At 39.9% G+C, this 20,846-nt stretch overlaps 1 protein-coding gene across 1 annotated transcript; it reads left to right on the top strand.

Moving 5' to 3' along the window:
* The first annotated feature begins 9,547 nt into the window (after positions 1–9,547).
* Positions 9,548–19,795, top strand: LOC113121804 (xin actin-binding repeat-containing protein 1). The gene is given in 10 exon segments (XM_026292615.1): positions 9,548–9,617; positions 9,934–10,110; positions 10,229–10,316; positions 10,407–10,781; positions 11,155–11,236; positions 14,184–14,329; positions 14,413–14,460; positions 14,915–19,050; positions 19,052–19,307; positions 19,310–19,795. Coding segments are annotated over 9 exon segments (5,475 nt in total). The 5' UTR covers positions 9,548–9,617; positions 9,934–9,982; the 3' UTR covers positions 19,526–19,795.
* Positions 19,796–20,846: the final 1,051 nt, after the last annotated feature.

Here is a 20,846-nt window from a genome sequence, read left to right as displayed (position 1 = left end):
TAAAAAAGTTGCTGAAACCTTAAAAAACACACAACTCATATAGAATTAACAACCCTGAAAAGCATACATTTTGGAGGTTTTTCCCTGAAGCTCTTTTTAAAGACCCAGAGAGATTCCTCGCCCTTAAACCTCCTCTCTGTTCTCACAATCCCCTGAGGAGGCTGGTGCAAAGTCTGCTGCTGTCTAGCTGTTCCCATGGCAACCACCAGGTGAGCTGACAGGCTCGGAAAGCACAGCGAAGAACATGTGACTCGCTCCACATGCTCAGACAGAGCACACATGCTCAGATTATTCAAACTTGCAAGTACAGAGTGTAGTCATAAAAGGTAATGCTTGGTAAGTCTGAGCGCAGACAAGCAGATGATCAGTCTGCTTGTTTACCATCTTCGTGTCTATCGCTCTCACACACGCACACACACACACATGCACACACACACACACACAGGTAGGCAAATTTGTCAGTATCACTGAATGTGAAGTCCAGTTCTACAGCAGCAAAAGAAGAAGTAAGTTGATTTGAGCTTGATAAAGTCACATGAAACTAGGAGGGGAGAAAGTCAATAGGTTTTCATTAGAGGACTGGAAAATACATATCTTAACCTAAAGATGTCAGTGAAAAGTCAGTGGATCACTAAAATGACTACAACTCAACCTGATGATAACAAGAGTCTTTGTGCAAAAATTCCTGTTCATCCAATAACTGTCGAAGAAAGTGACCAAAAATATAGTGTGGCACAAAATCAGATGTTTTATTCTCTTCAAATCATGACTGAGAAGAAAGAGGCTGAACTCCATCTAGGCATTCAGATATTTCACTCTGGTCCAAACCATATAATTTCCACCAAAACATAGAAATTACCCACCATAGGATAGAGTATAATTAGGCAATTCTCTGTGCAGGATGAATTTTAATTTATTTAATTTGTTGTGACAACTTCTCTTGTCATTTCTGTAGCTGTTCTACTAGAAATGACTGAAAACACAAATCATGCTAAATAAAGATTACAGTGTGTCATTTGGACCAACATGTTAGACTCTCTTTTTTTTTTTCATCTAATCTGTATACAGTCAGTGTTTATATTTCTCCTTTTAAAGAGAAGCCAAAAACACTTTGAGTAGGAGAATGAACTGTGGCAATCAGAGACCTAAAGAATGTGGTCAGTTGCTTTTCTTTTGTGGTTTACAGTTACATACACTCAATGCAATGATGCCATATAAATTATTAAGCTTCTGTATAATACATAATTATACATGGTGACAGGGTTTTACCTTCTTATTCATATCCAACAGTACAAACTATGATGAGGCAATAAAGCTGCACACTGATAAAAGAAGATAAAATACATGTACTGTTTGGCAGCTACATGTGATCAGGGTGGAAAGGTTTTGGAGTGGAAAGATTCCCAATTAGCCAAATCACATAGTTTTGTTGGGACACAGAAACAAACCATGTGCCTATCACAACACCTCGTGTCACTGGTAAAGAATGAATGAAGGTGGAGCATCCTCGTATGAGCCATTAATATAAATTTGATGAAAGCAGATATTCTCCTCTGTCCTTATATCTTCGCTCTGTCAGGGATTTGCATAATCAGCTAGGTGAGAGAGGTCATCATGCAGCCAGTGTGCTGTTCATTATTCATCTATCCCTGCTGCTCCATCTGTGTCCAAATACTCAGGATGACACAGGAGACCTGAGCCAAACAAAGGTCAATCCACCCGCTGACCTGCCTCTGACACTCTGACTACAATTACTTTAATGCCGCTGGTATCAGATTTAACACTTATGCATTTCCCTCCACGACCACGTTGTGTTCGGAGTCCCTGGGCTTTGTTGCTCCTTTACACTGAGGAGATTTCTGTGGAACATAACTCCTGAATGCACTGGATTGCGTTGCCGTGGATTCCATGTGTCCGCCTGCAGGGTCTATAAATAGTGCTTGTCAGATATTTTCACTCCTGTGCTGAGCACACTCAGTGGCAGAGCAGTGTATTAATATCCACGGTGACCAGAGTCGTGCCTCAGGAGGGAGAGTATGGTCTGGAGGTGTGTTTGTGGAGAGAGGGGAGGTGGAGGGCTGTACAGACAGCTCAGCAGGACTATACACAGGCAGCAGGCTGTCATCTTCCTACCAACCTCCCACTGCAGACTGAAGCCTCAAAAAAGACCTCTTAATGTCTGTAATGTCACTTAATGTCTCTCCACAATGTGTACACACAGTTGACTTTAGCTTAACGAAGACGTTATCTAAGTCGCATCACCTTCTAATTCATTCTAATTACTTTGTGGTGTGGAGGCACAACACTCTAAACAACGTATCTATCATGCAATAAGATGTGATAAACCATAGCAATGAGGAAGCCCTCTCATTTTGATTATAAGAGTAAACAACAGGTCATAGATTGTAGCTTGATATCTGCAGCACATGAATTACATTACAGAAGGCTAAAATCCCAGGTGCTTCTGGCTAATCAGCCTTGAGAAACTGCAGGTCTGCAGATAACCCCTGAGAGTTTCAGCTGCATGAAATTTAAACATGAAAAATAAATCAAGAAAACAAAGATTTTACCAGTCTGGGGCAACACACACAGATCTGCAAGTTCAGTCCATTTTCTATCTAAATGTGTTTTCAAGAAAAAGCAATTGATCATTTCTCTGGTCATGTGCACACATCCCAGCCTTCACAATGCTCACTCATGCAAACCCATGGATGTAGTTAGTGATTGCCTTGTGTAACAATGGGGTACTCTGCATGTGCAGTTGCAAAGCGTCACATGTGCGACTGAATAATTTCAGGCCACACAGTCTTCTTATCAACAAACATAACTCAAAGTCTTTACAGGTTTTTGGCAATAAGAAATAAAGTTCATTTCATCAAGAGTACATGTGTTTCTCTCCCACTGTGCTTCTAAGAGACAACACTCTCCTTCTCTTACAGCCATACATTATCATGCCTTTGATCATTAAAACATACACATGCAGATCAAAAGGGAATAAATACTGCATTAAAGTGAGGATGTTCAGCATGATTGCATCATATGTCTACAGCAGCATCCTGCTCTTCATGAAAAAGGGTTGTGCACCGGGAGCCTGTAAAACACTGCCCCCAGTGGAGAGGATCACTACATTCAAAACAGGCCCTTTTAACAGTGCTGTGATCAAGCCACCGGGGGTGAACAAAATAACATGAACACTTTATATAGTCTCTAAGAAAAGATATTAGATTATGAAAATAAATACAAAAATATTTGAAGCTTTTAATGTTCAGTTTCCAATTAAGCTAGTCAAGTCATGTGTTGATTCTGCTCTATAATTACATGTGAGGCTGTAGTTTGTTTTACATGACCCTGTTCTGTTAATCTTTCCCTTCGTTTGTACTAATTTAATGTGGCTCTAAAGTGGAGAGCATTTGTGGACTTCACAGCAATGAAAGGTGACTATATGTGAAACAATAGCCAAAGCGTCCTGACTTTTAGTTCTCAATATACTAAGTCAAGCTCCATAAATACTGGAGCCAATACTTCCCAGAATGCTTCACCATACCATCTTCTTGTTAGACCGTTCCTGTCTGGTAAAATCCCATGCTCCAACTCTACCCCCTGACTTTGTAACCCAGAACTTCTGTTAAAAAATATGTACTTTCCAGCATAAATCAATGTTACACCTGATGATATCACAGGGGAATATTTTCTCAAATGTTAAAAAGCTCCTTTAGCAGCCACATAGATATTATCTATCTTGTGTTGACAGAAAAAAGTGTTTCCCTTTTGAGTCACCTTTTTTGCTGTTTATGGTAAAAGAAATAGATATTAGATACAAATAAAGAAAGTGACTAGTACTTGTATATAAAAATTAAATTGATCAGGAAAGAAAAATGTGATCTTCACAAGATTATGCTGCTGCTCTCAAATAAACATAGTAGATTAAGTGCCTGTTTGATAGTACTGCAGTACAAAGTGTCACAGCCAGAGATCAGAGATTATATTGTCTCTACGCAGGACATTCCAGGAGCTGTACTCTGTGACGTCTCTCTTACGGGATCACATTTCAAAAGCCACCACTCCATCAGCCCACAGTCAAACCACAGACCTCTTTCCTGGTGCAGCTGATTACTTGCAAGCACTGAAAAACTACTGGACTGGCTTATTAGATGAAGCTTGTGTACACGCAGGAGCAATTAATTCCTCAGAAACAGGGCAAATGCTCCCACCTTTTCCTTTTTTGTGTTGCATGTGACTACACCGAAGTATTATGTGCTTGTCATCTTTTTTGCTGTGCTTCATAAATTTACTCAGATATCCTCATATACTCTGTTTCACTCCCTCTACAACCTCCTTTCCTCTCCCCACCCCTTCCTTCTTGCAGTGCCCAGCCTCTACTGGCGCCTCACCAGGGTCATCTGGGGTTCCACTGCAGAGAAGAATGAATAGAAACAAAAATCATACATTTCTACAGAGTGATACCACCAATAACACAAAAAGTACAAAATACTCGGGCCAATAAAAGCCTAGCAGCACTGATCAATAAAATCTCATTAAACATGTTTATGATTCGCTGTTGCTCAGATGCTTCAGTTATCTGAATTCATACAAGAGCTGTTTTAGCTCACTGCAATAATTATCTTGTGACAACCCTAAATCCACTGATGGCAGAGTTTGCCACTTGTTTGGTTGGGGTATCCTTAGAGAGCAGCAGATAGTGCCCTAATGCAGTGATGCTGTATGTTGACAGTGAAGGAACAAAGGTGAAACTGTGAGTGGAAACCGTCCACATGCACAGGAAACCTGATATTCCAGCTCTTGACAAGGACTGAATGTAGAGGAAGAGTGTGTGTTTGTGTTTGATATCAACAGCACTGAACATTAAGTCCTACAGGACATGCTGTTCACAGACAGGTACAGTGTGTGTGTGTGTGTAAAAAAACAAATCCTGCTCACACTCTCATATTCTGGGGTCTTTGCCTTCCTCGTGGATATGTGTTGCTACCATATAAATCATTACATTTTAGGGTGATGACTTGGTGTGAGGTTGGTGAAAGGTCAGGGTTAGGTTAAGGTTAAGGTTAGGGTTAGGGCAAGTAGTTTTTATAGTTCAACCATAACATTATGAGCACAGGAGTGTATACAGTTACACATTTTGGCTACTGACTCCTGTGTATACAGGAGTCTGTGTACACAGGAGTCTGTGTATACAGGAGTCAGTTGGTTGGCACCTTGCAGCTCACTGCATCTGTTTGCTTCATAGTCACACTGTCAGAAAAAGAAAACACATTTGTCTGCCATGTCAGAGAAAAACTAATGAAAAAGGAGTGAAAACTTTAGTAGTAAGTTTGGATCGTGTCAAATTTACTCAGATCCCTTTCCTTCCAGCTTGTGATTAGCTGAACACACCTGATCCAGGTAATCAATCAGCAGTGGGATCGTTAGAAAACAATCAGGGCAGAGGCCCTCAAGCACCGGAGTTTGCCAGGCCTGGTGTTAGTCAATGTAAAGGTATAAAATCGAATGTGTGTGTGTGTGTGTGTGTGTGTGTGTGAGGGTGTGTGTGTGTGTGTGTGTGAGGGTGTGTGTGTGTGTGTGTGTGTGTGTGTGTGTGTGTCTTTGTGTTGTATAGCATATCTGGACCATAATTAATCACATATGACTAAAGGAAGTTGAAAAACCATGTCAGTGCAGAGTTTAACCTCCTTTCCTGTTCAGCCGTGCTTTAGCTTAATTAAATTCTGACCACCAAGTCCAACCAAATAAAATCTTGAAATATATGTAAATCACTAAAATGCAATTAAAACATACAAGGGCATCCCTCATCAATAAAAAGCAGCTCTTACGTGGTCAGGCAAGGAAAGATAAGTCATTTCTTGGACTGCTGAGTAAGAGCTGTATTTTTGACCATGTAAAGTTCAGTGAAGTTCCTCTGTGGGCTGCCTCTGACCCAACATTGTTATGTGAAACCCTGGGCACCATGCTCCAGTGCTTAGCTATGCTGTCACCCCCTCTAGGCATGTACCAAACCCAGCCCTCTGAGTAGCAAGCGGCTGCCCTCCTAAGCCTCGCGAAGCAGCTTAGCGCTCTGGCTGCCACCACAGTGGTCACACGTGTGAAACGTGCACTCTTGCTGACACACAAACACATGCACGCAGGCTTGCCACAGCCTTTGCATGTCCACAGTGAGATAGGCAGGGCCTGTGCAGCTTCATATGGAGAGAAAAGGGACGGGTTAGGTCATAGTCACTCCCACTCAGCTGTAATGAAGCACGTTGCTCCTGCACACACCTGCAGAAAAACACGCAGGACACAGGGACAGAGAATACGCACAAAATGTACTGCTACTAACCACAAATCATGTTCTCCCTAGGAACGAGGGAGGGGCAATTGTTCCAACAAATCATAGCCATGTGTTGGAAGAAGCTGACAGTCTGTTTCTAAACTTTTTCATTGCTGGAACAAATACACTTTCCCTGTGAGACATAGATTCCCACTTACATATTTCCATCATGTGCTGAGCACAACTGAGAAATCCTTAAAACTGAGCTTTAGTTTTCGTCTGTTTCCTTGACTGTTCTCCAAAACACAAAGCAGCCTGGATGACTGAACCTAACTAGAATCAACGATAGGCCAGAAAAACAGCCAACAATCTAGTTTCTCTGACAGCAGAACAGAAGTGTGTTTCGCTTGTCTTGTATTATTATTATTATTCCTGTAGAAATAAGAATATGTCAGCTCTTTCTACTCATTGCTTGTGATTTTGATGTAACAACTCTTTGTAGGTCTTTTGTCATCCTCAGTGAGATTCTATGAACAAAAAAAATACCGTAAGCTAAGCAACCCCAGCACTGGGGCTTCTTTTACATAAAGCTTGGTGATTTCTTTGACACTTATACATTAACACTGACAATGACACAGGACTTATACACTTTTAGCTTGCTTTTGTTATTTTCCCCTTCAGAAATAAAAAAACGGCCAATAGCAAACGCTAAAGGGATTCACAAAGATGTACTGAGGATCTGAAGCATATTAATGATCTAAATTCAGAATATTAGAAAGCGTGTTTGATAAAGCATAACACATTTAGAGAATTCCTAATTTACGTTTTGCCATGTCCTGTAATTGTTCTTGATCTTTTGTCAAATACGTCAGTAACAGATGAACATACATGTTGTGTGAACAGTTACTTTTTTGGTGCATTTAGACTATTAAGATAAACTACACCAAAATGGTTTACAGTGGCCTGCCGCCAACACTAACTGATAGCTATAGAATTAAAATTTTAAGTTTTTTTGATTAAAAGAAAAATAAACACTTTTTTTTTCCACATGCAGGATAGACAAGTCTTTTTTCCTCAAAAGACTCTGAATGAACAACAAAAGGATTGACTAAATTACATGTTGGGCAGTGTCACTAGTAGAAGCTGCATGAATCATACGCTACACACACCACTGCTGATTCACACACACTCTGCCTGCTCTTTGTGTCACCATGCACGCATTATATCCATCTCAGGCGAACTCATGACTGCTGGCCATGTGACGAGCATCGTCTATGTTCATCATGCATTTGTAAGTCACATCCAAATGTGGACCGAACATCACTACAAAGCACTGCAGACCTTTAAATGTCACCTTATGATAACCAAATGATGTATGTGACACTGGCCAAACATTTCTGATGACACCATCTTCAAATATCTGATCTCTGTTCTCCCTACTGGACATTTGGGCTTATTTTGGAGCACTGAAATAACCTAGTTTGACTAGTTTGATTAGCCCTACCGTAATATTCCCACAATGTGAGTAAAACACCAGAGTTGATTTAATGGTGTTTACTGCCCCCTGTTGGACTCCCTAACATCTTACATAAATAGTAAAGACCAATCTCTTCACACAGGTATTTTTACTCAGTCAAGAAAGAGTTGTACATGCAGAAAGTTCATTCAAAACACAGAGAGACACATAGACATGTTCTCCAGTAAATGCGTGCTTTTCTCTTTGCACCCTTCGTCAGTCATACAGTGTAATCTGCAGGTGTTTCAGTGTCTCAGCTGCTTTAAAACACAGACAAGGGCAGTAAACTTCCCCTATTAACACTGCACAGTTCACAGTCAAAGGCGGTACATTGCATATTCCCTTTCATCTCATCAGTGCCTCAGAGAGGAGAGTGGGTTTTACAGGGAGGGGTGAGGGCTGCAGTCAGAGGAGAGGCAGAGGAGGGGGAGACAGCCAGGCTGAAACTCTCATTTTTTTGCCCCAGGGGTGTGTGCTGCTGCTGTTGCTCTTTCTTTGTCTGAAGACTGATTAACAGAAAGTAAAAGAGAGTGCATATGAACTGTGTGTGTGCTAACAAAAACTGCCATTGTCCCAAACCTTTACATGATTTTCCAAGTGTGCAAAAAAGAAGGAACTCCAGGTCAAAGGCTTTAAAAATGTGTAACATATAAACATCAGTTTAATCATTTTAAAAGAAGATGTTACAAGTTAAAGTCCTGAATTTGAAATTTTACTTAAATACAAGTATGGATGCATTTAGAGTACACTGAATTAAAGTAAAATAAAATAAAATTAGTTATAATGTCAAAAGGATCATTCAAACATTGTAATGTTAATATTTTAGTTATTTATGATGGCATCAACTCTAACATCTGTATTTTATTAATTTTTTGTCATCTTACCGATCTTATCATACATACATCAAACAAATCTTAAATCTTTGTCAGTACAATGAACTGTAGTCAAAATATTTCACCACTAGGTGGCATTATTACCAAACGCAGTACTAATTTCACAAGCTGTTAAAGAAACAAAGGAATCATTACAAAAGGAATTGTGGATCTGCTCTGTCATTAGGAAAGTGAAAAACAGCATAGTAAACATTTTGCTGCAAAAAGTGTCGGGACAATCTGGTCGCGGTCAGGGTCAGATCAAGCAGAGACCACAGTCCTGTCCTGCTCTTACTAGGGTCAAAGAATTCCTGCATGAAGATGAACATCCACAGACAGAACTGACAATTTTGTTTCAGCCAACCCTGCTGGAGTGACCTTGACTAACACAAAGAACAACTAGGGATGCAGTTTCAATGATAAGCAGCATCCACAGATCCAGTATCTATAATGTTTATTCTGTTGCAGGGTAGCTGACACAGAGAGAGCTAATATTCTGTCTTTCTCCTTTGTTTAGTAATTATCTTGCCTATTTTGGCAATATAATTTATGATGTTTTGTTTCTTAGGTGTATCTGTATAACATCTGACTAGAGACTCTTTTAAATAACTGGCACATTTCCAGTCAACCCAGGACCTTGGTTCTGAGAGGAGACATTGATAACCACTGCTCCAACATGCTGTTCAAGATCAGCATTTCTAATATAGACCTATTCTGGTGTTCTCTTTAGTTTCTTAAAGCAGGTTCTCAGGTTATAGATTTACACATTTACAATGCAATATAAGAAGATACAAGCAGAAATACCACAGACTGTGGTTAATGACTTTACAGTAGAAACATTCCCTTTACACCGTCTGGTGTAATGAGGAATAAAACGGACTTTGCCCACATCATGTGCGAGTCCTGTGATGCTGCAGAAGCGTTTCTGATTATCAGAGAACCGACGCTGACTGGCATCTATAAGGTAACACTGTTATTTAAAACAGTTTAAATGAATCTAATTTCACACAGAGCAGTAGTATTTATCTGCAGATTTGTTAGTCAGACTTGTTAGTCATTGCATTGTGGTTGAACTGCATTGCATCTTTCAACGTTGCTCCATTTCAGGTAAATGTTTATTTAGCTTCATGAGTTCACAACTGTTGTTCAGCTAATGTTAAAAACAAATTCTGTGCAGGGTTTACAGAATTAACCATAACATCCTAAGTCAGCTATTCCTCTACAGAGAAATTACACTGGAATATTAGATAATATCACTAATTATCCAACATGTGTATTAGATGATATAGTTGTTTTTGCAAGCTGTGTGCCACTGTGATATGATTGGTCATGGAATGGAAGAATAATCTTCGACGCACTCAGTCACTAAGGAGCGTCCTCTCACCATGCGACAAGTCTACCTGGACAGAGGCTGGTCTGCAAGACCAAAAGACATCTGTGTCCCAGCTAGTTGCCAGGTTAATAAATATGTTTCTCACTTTCTGCAGTTTTAACAAATAATTACACTGTCCAAGCCTCTAAAACCTTCTGTAAATGTCAGTAGAAGATGAATGTAGCTTTTTGTATGCATAACAGGTATCAAACCACAGTGGAAGCAAACACATCCATTAATGAAACTTTGGTAAAAAAGGGTGAAACAAAACCACAGCAAGTTTTTAAAGAGGTAACTGGACTTTTATCTCATAAACAAAACGTGGGGAAAATAATCAATGCAGCTATATTCAAACATTTTTTTTGTGTGTATCACTGTTAGATAACACCATTTCTTCTGGAAAATAAAGACACTCATCTGGAGCGTCTAAAGAGGAGAAATGATGTGATGGAACGGTCTCAGACCAAAGTCAACATGAGCCGCAGTAAATCAGAGGGAAGCCTTAAAATCAGCCCTGGCTCCATAGAGGCCCTGAAGGCTTTGTTTGAGTCCAAGGCTGCCACCGAAAACACAGTGAAGGGCAGTTTCAGAGCTGCAAATTTCACATCGCCTTACAAGGCAGCGGACATAAATTTGATAAATCGTGAAGTTGAGTATGTAAAGGACGCTGCAGAAGAACCAAAGACCCAAATACCTGCTGTGGCTTCTATTAATGACATTAAAACTGCTGCAAAAGAAAATCATGTGACCCGAAAGGTAAGTAAAATTCCTGTCTTAAGCTTTATGGGCCAATTTTAGGTCACACAAATACAAGTCATACTTAAATAATGTGTATGTGTTATAGTACACATAGTACACAGTACTTAACAGTACAAGTTAAGTACTGTGTTTAAGGGTCAGTGTTTTGAGTGTTTCTCAACTAATCACAATTTTAAAACACTGCTTTGGACTTCTCGTTTTGCAAACTAGTTTTACTAAAGTAATAAAATAAATTATATTAACTGTTTTTTTTTAGTCTGTGTATGAAGATAACATGAAATCATTCACTTTCCATCAGATGGATCTCTTAGCTTCCAACATGTTGCTTCCAAATATCAAGATCGCATTTCATAGTTTCTTCTCTCTCTAGGTGGTGAATCAGACTATCGGACTAAAGAGGAGAAAAACAATAGGAGGCATTGATTTTGAAAAAATTGCAGCCTCTCAAACTGGTGAGTGCCAGAAAGTGTTATCGAGGTGTGTTATATGACGAGAAACCAACCACATTGTGTCCCTACTATTTAGCCAGAAAAGAAAACACTGCCATTAAAAATGACTAAAACTTTCATTTTAATTTTTCAAATTTTCACTGCAAAAAAGTGACTTTGGTATTGGAAAAAAAAAAAAAAACTCACATCAACAAACAAACTATTACCACTTTTATAATCCTAATATATTTTTTCAGTACAAATGCTTTGATGCCAGTGTTTTATTTTTTCAGCTCTGGTTTTCTTTTCAGTGCCAAGTGTTATTTTTCAGTACCAAAGTTTGAAGTCATTGTTCTGGCTCCATGCCCTACCAGCCAGCTGTTCAATAAATTTAGCAAATGAATGACAGGTTCAAGGTGTAACGTGATATGTATTTCTAAGGTCAAAATGGTATTTCACTATAGATCATTTTCAGTATAATTTAGATTACAAATTAGGTTGACAGTCAGAGATAATCATTGAAAAAACAACAAAAAGAAATGAGTGAGATAAGCATTTGAGGAGCTGCAGGGCAAAACTGATCATTTAATCACGTCACAACTTCCCTGTTTAAATGTAACTTGGTCTGCAAGCATTCTCAAGCGTCTTTCCACGCCTACATCCAAGTATCCGGCATTTGTTCAATTAAGGAATGATACACTGCTGTTTTTTTAATGACTGTAAAAGGGGTCTCAGAGATACCCGGCAAGGATTTGTCAGGTACACTAGACCTCAGAGCAGGTAACGTAAAAGAGTGTGCTAGCTCTGGAGGGGCTATTCCTTAAACTAAGTCTTGAACAGACCATCTGCTAACCTGGCTTTAGTAAACAGAAGACTTATGGTTGGTGGTCTTTAGATTGGGGAACTCACCTTGTCACATGGAGGTTCCACAGCCAGCTCCAGTGGTCCACTGGGGAAGTTCCATCAAGTCTCAGCAGGATTTCTGTTTGTTGCTCTGCCTCCTTCACTGAGACGTAGTCTCTTCTCTATATTTGCTACTGCTCCTTGCCAGTGGTTCAGCTGGGCTGACCAAGACCACCAGAACCTCTGTTCATGTGCCTGCAGAGCCACAGTTTTCTCACCCACTGGAAAAGCCGCACCTTCCTGGTTGCCTTTGATACCACCCACCTAAAAGATCCAAGTTTCCTGTTTGCCTACAAAGCCACCCACCAGAAAAGCCACATTTCTCTGCTTGTGTATCGGGTTGGACCCCCTGAACAGCCCTGGCTTCCTGTCCACCGGCAGGGCCAGCAATCAGAATGACCTTGCCCTCCTAGTTCGCCTGTGGGGCCACTATCCAGAAACACCCCAGCTTTCTGTCTGCCTGCGCAGTTGTCCTCCTGAAAAGCCTCAGTTGTCTGCTTGCCTTAGGAGCTGCCCTACAGAAAGACCCCTGATCCCTGCATGCCTTTAGGGTTGGCATCTAGAACCTCCCCTTTTGGTCTGCCTTTGGGTCCTGGCACTGTTTATTTTTCCTGTCTGCATTTTGATGGGTTTTACCGGACTCTGCTACCCTGCCCTCCTGCCCACTCTCCATGTTAAATTATTCCCTTGTACTGACCCTCTCTGCTTCCTTCTGTGTTTAGTCTGAATCTGGGGCCCACACCTTGAAATAAGCTGTGACATTGGATCATATAATGAAGTTGCTTAAGACTATTGGGCTTTCAACAATTTTTTCACAGTTTCTATCAAATTACAAAGCTTTCTTTATAAACTTATAAATGAATATATCTGAGAAGTAATGACTTATAAAATAAAGTAACATGCTTTGCCATGCAACTGAAAAAACCCAAACAAAATGCATGCTTCCTGTAAGCCTTCTGTAGGTCCTATGACTCAGATCAAAGCTGTCCACAATATGAATGAAAGTGAAACAGTGAAATGGAGAGGAATAACATCGCAGTGACTGTGCAAGGAGCTGTGATTGACTCAGCCGAGTGTGAGCCACTCCAATAGTCACCCCAGAGCGGGACAGAAATATCCGGCATGCTACAAGTCCTGAATAAGTCCAGGAGGGTGAAAGGGTCAGCTGTCACTGGGGCAGGAATCAGACAGAGACAGGGAGACTGAGAGTATCAGAGGCTCCATTAGTAGACACAAATAAAGTTGGAAATTAGACCAAAATATGTTAGCAAAGATTTAAAGACAATAAGAAGATAAGGAACTGGGAGCTTAGTATTTTCTGTGAGTACAGTATTTTGACCAAATAATCTATGTGTCAATTGATTACAAACAGTCTTAGCTGCATGTCCCAGCTTGTGCATGGTCTTACAAACTTATTCCATAGAGCTTAATAATTAACATATTTTGAATCAGCTAATTAAATATATACATCTAAAGGCTGTTCAGGTTTATCTGATGTTACCGCCAACTTTCAGCAAATTTTTCATCTTGCTATATAATATCTAAATCACTGTTTTTGTTTTGCCATGTCTTCCTAACTGAATGCTGCTAGTTGACTATTGCTTTAGTGTATTATCTGTGTATCTAGAGCCAATTTTAAGACATGTTACATGTTTACTTTGGCTCCTCTCTGCTTAGTCAACTGTAGCTGCTGTGACTTCACTGTCCCTTTAATAGCCAGTATGTATGTCAGTGGAGTCAGGTATCTGTCTATGGCTGCCACAAGTGACACGTTTATATGATGACCACATGACAGCTGTTAGATAGCAGCTTAGAAACTGCTATTACTATTGACCCAAAAATGAACAACTATTAACACACTAGCATAGATGTAAACAAAGATGTTATCTGTATGCTACAACATGAGTCACTTGTTTTATATTCTGTTAAAACTTTGTTTTTCTCACACATACTCTCATAGTCATACACAGAGTAGTGAAGTTGAATCACAGCATATACTTGATACCACTGTCTGCACAAATGCCAAAGACTCAAAATCAAAAACTGCTGTGTCTTCTATTTTTTTCAGAGGAAAAGAGAAGGTCAATTGCCGACTTCAGGGATAGCTCCTGCTCCCAAACCAAGGACACAGTGTGTGGCTCAGTCAAAGCCATGTCTGCTCTCTACCTGTCAAAGGTTACACCTCAGGAACAAAACCACAGTCTTTTAAAGCCGGTAAATATCTGTCGACTGCCCTATTTTTATCACTCCAGAGTAAACAGTGCTTTAGATGTACTGTAATCACTGTTTCCATCCAGGCACAAGAGAAGTCATCTGAGTCTGGGAAAAAAGTACAACTTACCAAGGTAAGGTAGAATTACACCGCTCATTTTGCATGATGTGGATATGACATAAAATCACCACAATATCATGAAGAGTATAACACTTAATGTCCAGGAACTGCAGATGAACATTTTGCCGTTTTGGGTGATTCTGGGACATTTACGTTGCGTGCTGTTACACAGTATGTTGAAATTAAATTAATACAAATCCTAATTATTTTTCTGATAGTTGCAATTTTCTTCAATCGGAAACCATTCAATCCATATTTTGTTTATTTATTTATTTATGCATTTTCTGGTTGCTTTGGAGTTCAGCTAACCCACTGACACCTGGCATGTGGAAAGAAAAACCAACCCGGCATGGTTTGGACAGTAACATGTAGCTCTTGTTGCATGTCTGCACCCTCTGGAACATGCTGGATAGTGTATTTCTGTTATAAAGGAATCACTGATGAGAAAGTTACTTTGTTGTTCTAAGATGGCCGAAGACTCCAAACACTGGAAAGATGACCTTTCTTCACCTCATTCAGTCAGACATCAACCAGGACAGGAAGACATTTCTGGGGCTCTTTCCCAACAATTAATGCCATCCCAACTGTCCAAGGAAATGTTACACCAACAGCGGCAGAAATGTGAGCTGAGAAGGCTCCTGAAGCACACTCACCCAGAGCTGAAGATGTTAGACGAAGTTGTGGATGAAGAGCTTGCTGAGGTTTTGAGCTCAGAGCCTGTTGTAACAGCTGATGAAACTGGATATGAGGGAGAGGTCCTCTCAAGATGTTTGATATTTGAGAGCGATGCCCTGAGTAAACCACCATTTCCTTACACCCCTAAGATGCATGGCATGGCACAGGGAACAGTAGAGAGAGGTAATGTTTGTAAAACATCAGCTGTTTTTCAGAAGCATGAGGAGAAGCCATGTGATGAAAGTATTAAAGGGATTGTGAAGGATAACAAAATGACCGATCTGAATCCAAATTTGAATCCAAATTTGAACACAGAGTGTAAGGATGAAATGGTAAGAACTGATGTTCAGGCTGCTAGAAACATTTTTGAGAGTCAATCTGTGAAAACATCTACACCAAATCTAGATAATAAATTCCAGGGGAAGGTTTCTATTTCAGGAGAAGAAACAGGGGCAGTCCAAAAACAGAAGCAGAGGTTTGAAACATGTTGCAAAAACAACAGACACAGTGAGAACAAAAGCAGTGATACGGATGTGACACAACAACCCCAGAAACAAGAAGCATGTGTCCCTGTTGTTGGTCAAAGCAATGATTTTAATGAGTGGGAGGAGGTTCCTAATAGAACAGTCCTTGAGGAGGACCCTACAAGTCTTTCAAGTCCAGAAGGATTTGAAGAAATGATCAAAACAAGAGAAGCTCTTTTCAAAAACAACCCATTTATCTCAACAAACATAGAAAGAGAAAACTCCTGTGCACATACATCAATATCTCAAATCCCAGTTAACAATCCTAGTGGGACATCTGAGGATTACCTGATTACTAATGTCAAGAACAGAGCCCACCTGTTTGAATCAACGCCATTTGACAAAATTAGGCATCAGAACCGGGAAGAAATTGAGACAATGGTGGAAAACATCACGGAAACACTGAACTCTCTTTATCACGTTAATGCCATTCGTTCACATGGATCAATCATTGAGGTGAATGAGACAATGAAAGCTAAAACGGCTAAATTCACACTATCAGAAAGTGGGCCGAAGATAAAATATGATGAGGTGACTCACGGTGGTGCACAAAACTTCATACTACAGTTGCTACCACGGGCAAACCTAAAGCCTCAGATCACTTACCTAAAGGAGGACAATAAAAGAGGAATGAAGGCAACAGTGGTGGATATACCTCTGCAACAGTTCACTGCCAACCAAGACACACAGTTTAAAACTGCCAATGTGGTTCAACTTGTTGAGGATATTCTAAATCAAGATAACTCACTGAGTAAGGGAGTGATAATTCAGGAGGATGTGAACAATTGTGCTGAGGTAATTGTTTACTCCCTTTACAATTATTTTGATGAAGAAGATGTGAAGACTTACCATCCTGTGCAAAGCCATAGTCAAGAGTATGAAGAACCAGACATGGAGCGAAATGGTACAAGTATGACAGAAAAAAAGAAAAAACAAGAGCAAACCTGCTCAGGATCCATCAGGCCTGAAGTTACAATAAAAGGGAATGTAAAACTGTTCAAGACTTGTATCGAAAAGGGTGATTTGGAGTATCTGAAAACTCTTCAGGCGACGTCAGCAGGGCAAGAACAGGCCCTCCCTTCAACCCAAAGTGTAGATGGACAAGGCACAGACGTTCTTCATGAACACAGTGGTGACCAGGTAGAGGATAGTACTTCAGAGTGGGTGCCAGTGGATGTAAAAAGGCTGAAAAGCATATTCTCTGGAGATCAAAGACAAACCCAAACAAAGCAAAATATCCATGAAAATCACACCCAGTTTTCCACTGTTTCATGTGCAAATATAGATCAAACGGTGCCACTTGAAAAAATTCAGGCCTCTGCTGAATGCAATGATGATGTATTCTCTAATAGGCAGCTAAAGACTAGCTTCAAGGAAGAAGGTAATTCTACACATGCACCACAGGTATCAATTCTACATCGTGAGAAAAAGGACCTTGACAGGGTCCACCAAGCCGAATTAGTTGACGTGGTAGATGACGGTGACAAGATCTCTTACCTTGAAACTGCAAACGATAGCCCTCAAAAGGCTACGATCAAGGTCAAATCCTTGCATCACCTATCACAAGAAGAGGAGAAAATATTTGTTCAAGACTCTTCTGAGGAAGCTACAGCAGGTAACGTAAAAGACCTAAGAACAGAAAAAGAATTATCTCAAGACAATCAGGACAAAAAAGTGGATTGCACTGAGCTGAGGTTTGCTGAACTCAAATCAAAACATCATTCAGACTGTCCTCATGAGAATAAAGGCACAGAGGTAGTCCACTCTGAAAATATGGTTCCTACTTCAGAAACAACGGCTGAACAAGAAGAAAAGGAAGTTGTTGTTCATGGCAAACTTCAAGCAGCTTTGGAATCCTTAGAGAGATCCAACATTAATGTCACTAGAGGGGATTTTAAAGCTGCTATGATATACAGAAACTCTTCCAGACCTCAGAAAGAAAGATCACAAAATGTGGATGTCGAGTCTGTTCATAACTCCACAATGGAGCCATTCCCTGTGACTGAAAGTAAATCAATTCAAGTACCACTGAGACAAGACATCTCCAAAGAAGCAGTGACTGTAACAAACACAAAGCCCCAAAGTCAAAGTGAAACCCAAAATAAACCAGCTGTTTCAGAGAAAAGCAAAAGGCCTCTTGGTCCAAAACCAGCCATCCCACCTAAACCTGATCATCTCAAAGCAAAACAAAGAGATACACAGTTGATTGGTTCAAAGTGTCCTGAAGCAACTCGAGGTAATATTGTAAGACCTGAAGTAAAAAAGCAATCAAATGAACAAATGGTTCCTGAGCCATTGCCAATAACAGTGTCATATAAAGATGAACATATGAAAGACTCAGGAACTGATTATAAAGCTGAAGTTTTATCTGAGGAAAGTCATGAAGGACATAAATTCCAAGGTTCAGTTATCACCTTGGAAAGCAGTAATACAAATTTAAATATTTTTAATAACCCTGAGTCAAAAAATGCCAGAGCTGACGAAAAACAGAACATGACTGAGATAGATGAAAGTCATGTGGATTTTCAAGAAGCATGTCAGAAATTTGGGGGTACAAAGGTATCTACAGTTAAACATGCCCCAGTAAAACCAAAAAGAGTAAAAACTGCCCAGTCTGACAAAGATCTGAAAAACACATCTGGTGAAAATAATTCACCAATTATTGCACATGTGGATCCAAAACTACAACAAACACTTATGTGTCCAGTATGCAGTAACCCAACTGCTTATGATCCCACTGCTGATGGAAAAGACAAGCAGGTAATAGAAATTAAACAAGAAACTAAAGTTGAGATGAGGGAAAAGAGAGGACGAACTGAAACAGAGGATGAGCGCCGACAGCGGCTGTCAGTTCACATGGATGAGATCATGAGAGGAAACGTAACAGCAGCCATGGAAATTTTTGACAACTTGCGAAAGCAGGAAGAACTGCAGACCATTCTCAGTCAAGCTGAAGAAATTGAAAAGGACACAAGTGAAGTTCATGTAAAGTCTTTGAGGACAGTATACGAGAACATCCCTGACTGGGTTGTTAGCTCAGACAAAAAGAAGCAAGGAAAGGTAGCGGAACACAAAGAGGAACACAAAGAGGGGAAATCACCATCACTGAAAGATGGGACTGAAAACCAGTCATCAATGGCACATGTTTTTGGGGATCTGGAGAGAGCCAGTGAAGAAATCATGACTCTAAAAGAGCAGACTTTAGCCAGACTTATGGACATAGAGGAAGCCATAAAAAAGGCTCTTTATTCTGTCTCCACTTTAAAAAATGACTCAGATATTGCTGGTTTATCGGGCCTGTTTAAAGAGTCTTCAGGAGTAGTGCATGAATCCCCAGCATCTGGTAATATTAACAAACATAGCATTGAGTCAAGCAGAACAAAATCATCAAGCACAGAAGAGTCTAATCACAAAGGAAAACAAAGCCCTGTCAACTGAGCAAGGTGCAGGCATTGAAGTAGTTCCTGCAAAACAAGGAGCTAGTCCATCATCCTCACCTGCCTTCATCTCCATTCACTCGACTGCTAGGAAGACAGAGGTGATGCCACCAGAGACCACAGTCTGCACAAAGGCAGAGGAGAAATTCTGCACAACAAAGACCCAGACATGCAGCAGCCCTGCTCAAAACAGAAGAAGAGATGGTGAAAACCAACCCACTTATAGAACCTCAATCCTAAACGAGAGCTCAGTGTACTTGAGGTACAAACTGACTCAGAAATGAACAAGATTATGGGCCCTAAAATAGTCACAGAGAACTATGAGCGAACTGATAGTTTTGGTAACCGGTTTTACTCCACCAAAACTGCCACTGTTGTCACTCGTCAGCCAGAAACCCTGACATGCTCCACAGGTCCAGCTGCATATCAGTTCGTAACATAACCAGAAGTTCATCTGCCAAATAAATCAAAAACCTTGAATCATTCACAGAGGGTGCAGTTGGTCTTCAGTTGAAGTGTTAGCAGTGTTGTTGTTTTTTTCATTCTTTAAAGTCATTTTCATTCTTTAAGTTTTTTATGCACATCATTTTTTGCTAAGAATTTCATTATGCTTGTGCTTTGTGATTATCCTATTAATGTTTGAATGTCTATTTTTAGCTTGTACACCTCAAAATGGTTTATTTTCAAATTAAATATACATTTTTGGCGTTTATGTGTTTGTAATTGTTAATATTGATTTAACTAAGCTCACAACCTGATTTTTTTCATCAGTTTCAACCAACTTGTCAAGAGATGTGCTCAGCCTGTTTGAAGCCAGTTTATCCAATGGAAAAAATATCTGCAGACAAATACATTTTTCACAAACCTTGCTTCTGTTGTAAACTGTGCAAGAAAAAATTAAGGTGAGATATAATACTGATCACAACTTACAGTATGAATCACTTTGATACTGATAAACTGTCCTGAATATAATTTTAAGCAGACCCACTGTACAAGATATAGTTAAATAGCAATAAACATTACAAAAATATTGTTAACGTAACAACAAATAATAACTGTAATAGCATTTTATATTATTATTTTTATGTTATAACCATTTTCAATTTTACCACTAACTTTATTTTAAAATTATTTTTAACCTATTCTCCAAAGTGCAAAGTGTGAAAGGTTTTGAAAGAGAGGCATGTATTTATATTTCAGATTAACTGATGTCCTGCTCTTATGTTTATATAGTACATGAGAAGTGTATATATATATAACTGTGAGTTGGTTAGCGACTTACACTGCTTTGTGAAAGTAATGCTTGAGGATAGGTGGCATAGTTGTGCAGTACTTAGCACTGTTGGGTCATTTCAAGAAGGTTCTGTGACATACCTTGTTTTATATTTGGGACAGTAAATAGAAGGTTTTTTGTAACACACATATAAAATATGTCAGTGATTCACTGACTGATTAATTGACTGCATGTCATGTTGGTTATAACCCAAGAGTCTGTGAATTGGGCGGAGCCTTCTGGACTATTACATATGGGTCTTATACCATCCCTGCACTAGCGCACTGCTGTTAACATCCCACAAATAAAAGCAGATGAAAGAACATTGGGAGGCCCGTGATGGTGCCAAGCATATGCCCTCCACTGACACAGCTCCCAAGACAAGATGGAAATGCAGCCAAGCCAACAGCGACTGTCTCATGACCAGAAGGCTCCTGATCACTCAGCCTGCCTGGGAGAGTGCATCCTAATAACACATAAGCCACCTGGC

The sequence above is a fragment of the Mastacembelus armatus genome, chromosome 20 (genome assembly GCF_900324485.2).
Source record: "Mastacembelus armatus chromosome 20, fMasArm1.2, whole genome shotgun sequence".
Classification (NCBI taxonomy): domain Eukaryota; kingdom Metazoa; phylum Chordata; class Actinopteri; order Synbranchiformes; family Mastacembelidae; genus Mastacembelus; species Mastacembelus armatus.
Note: the sequence above shows the minus strand (reverse complement) of the source record. Positions and strands in the feature narration are given on the sequence as shown.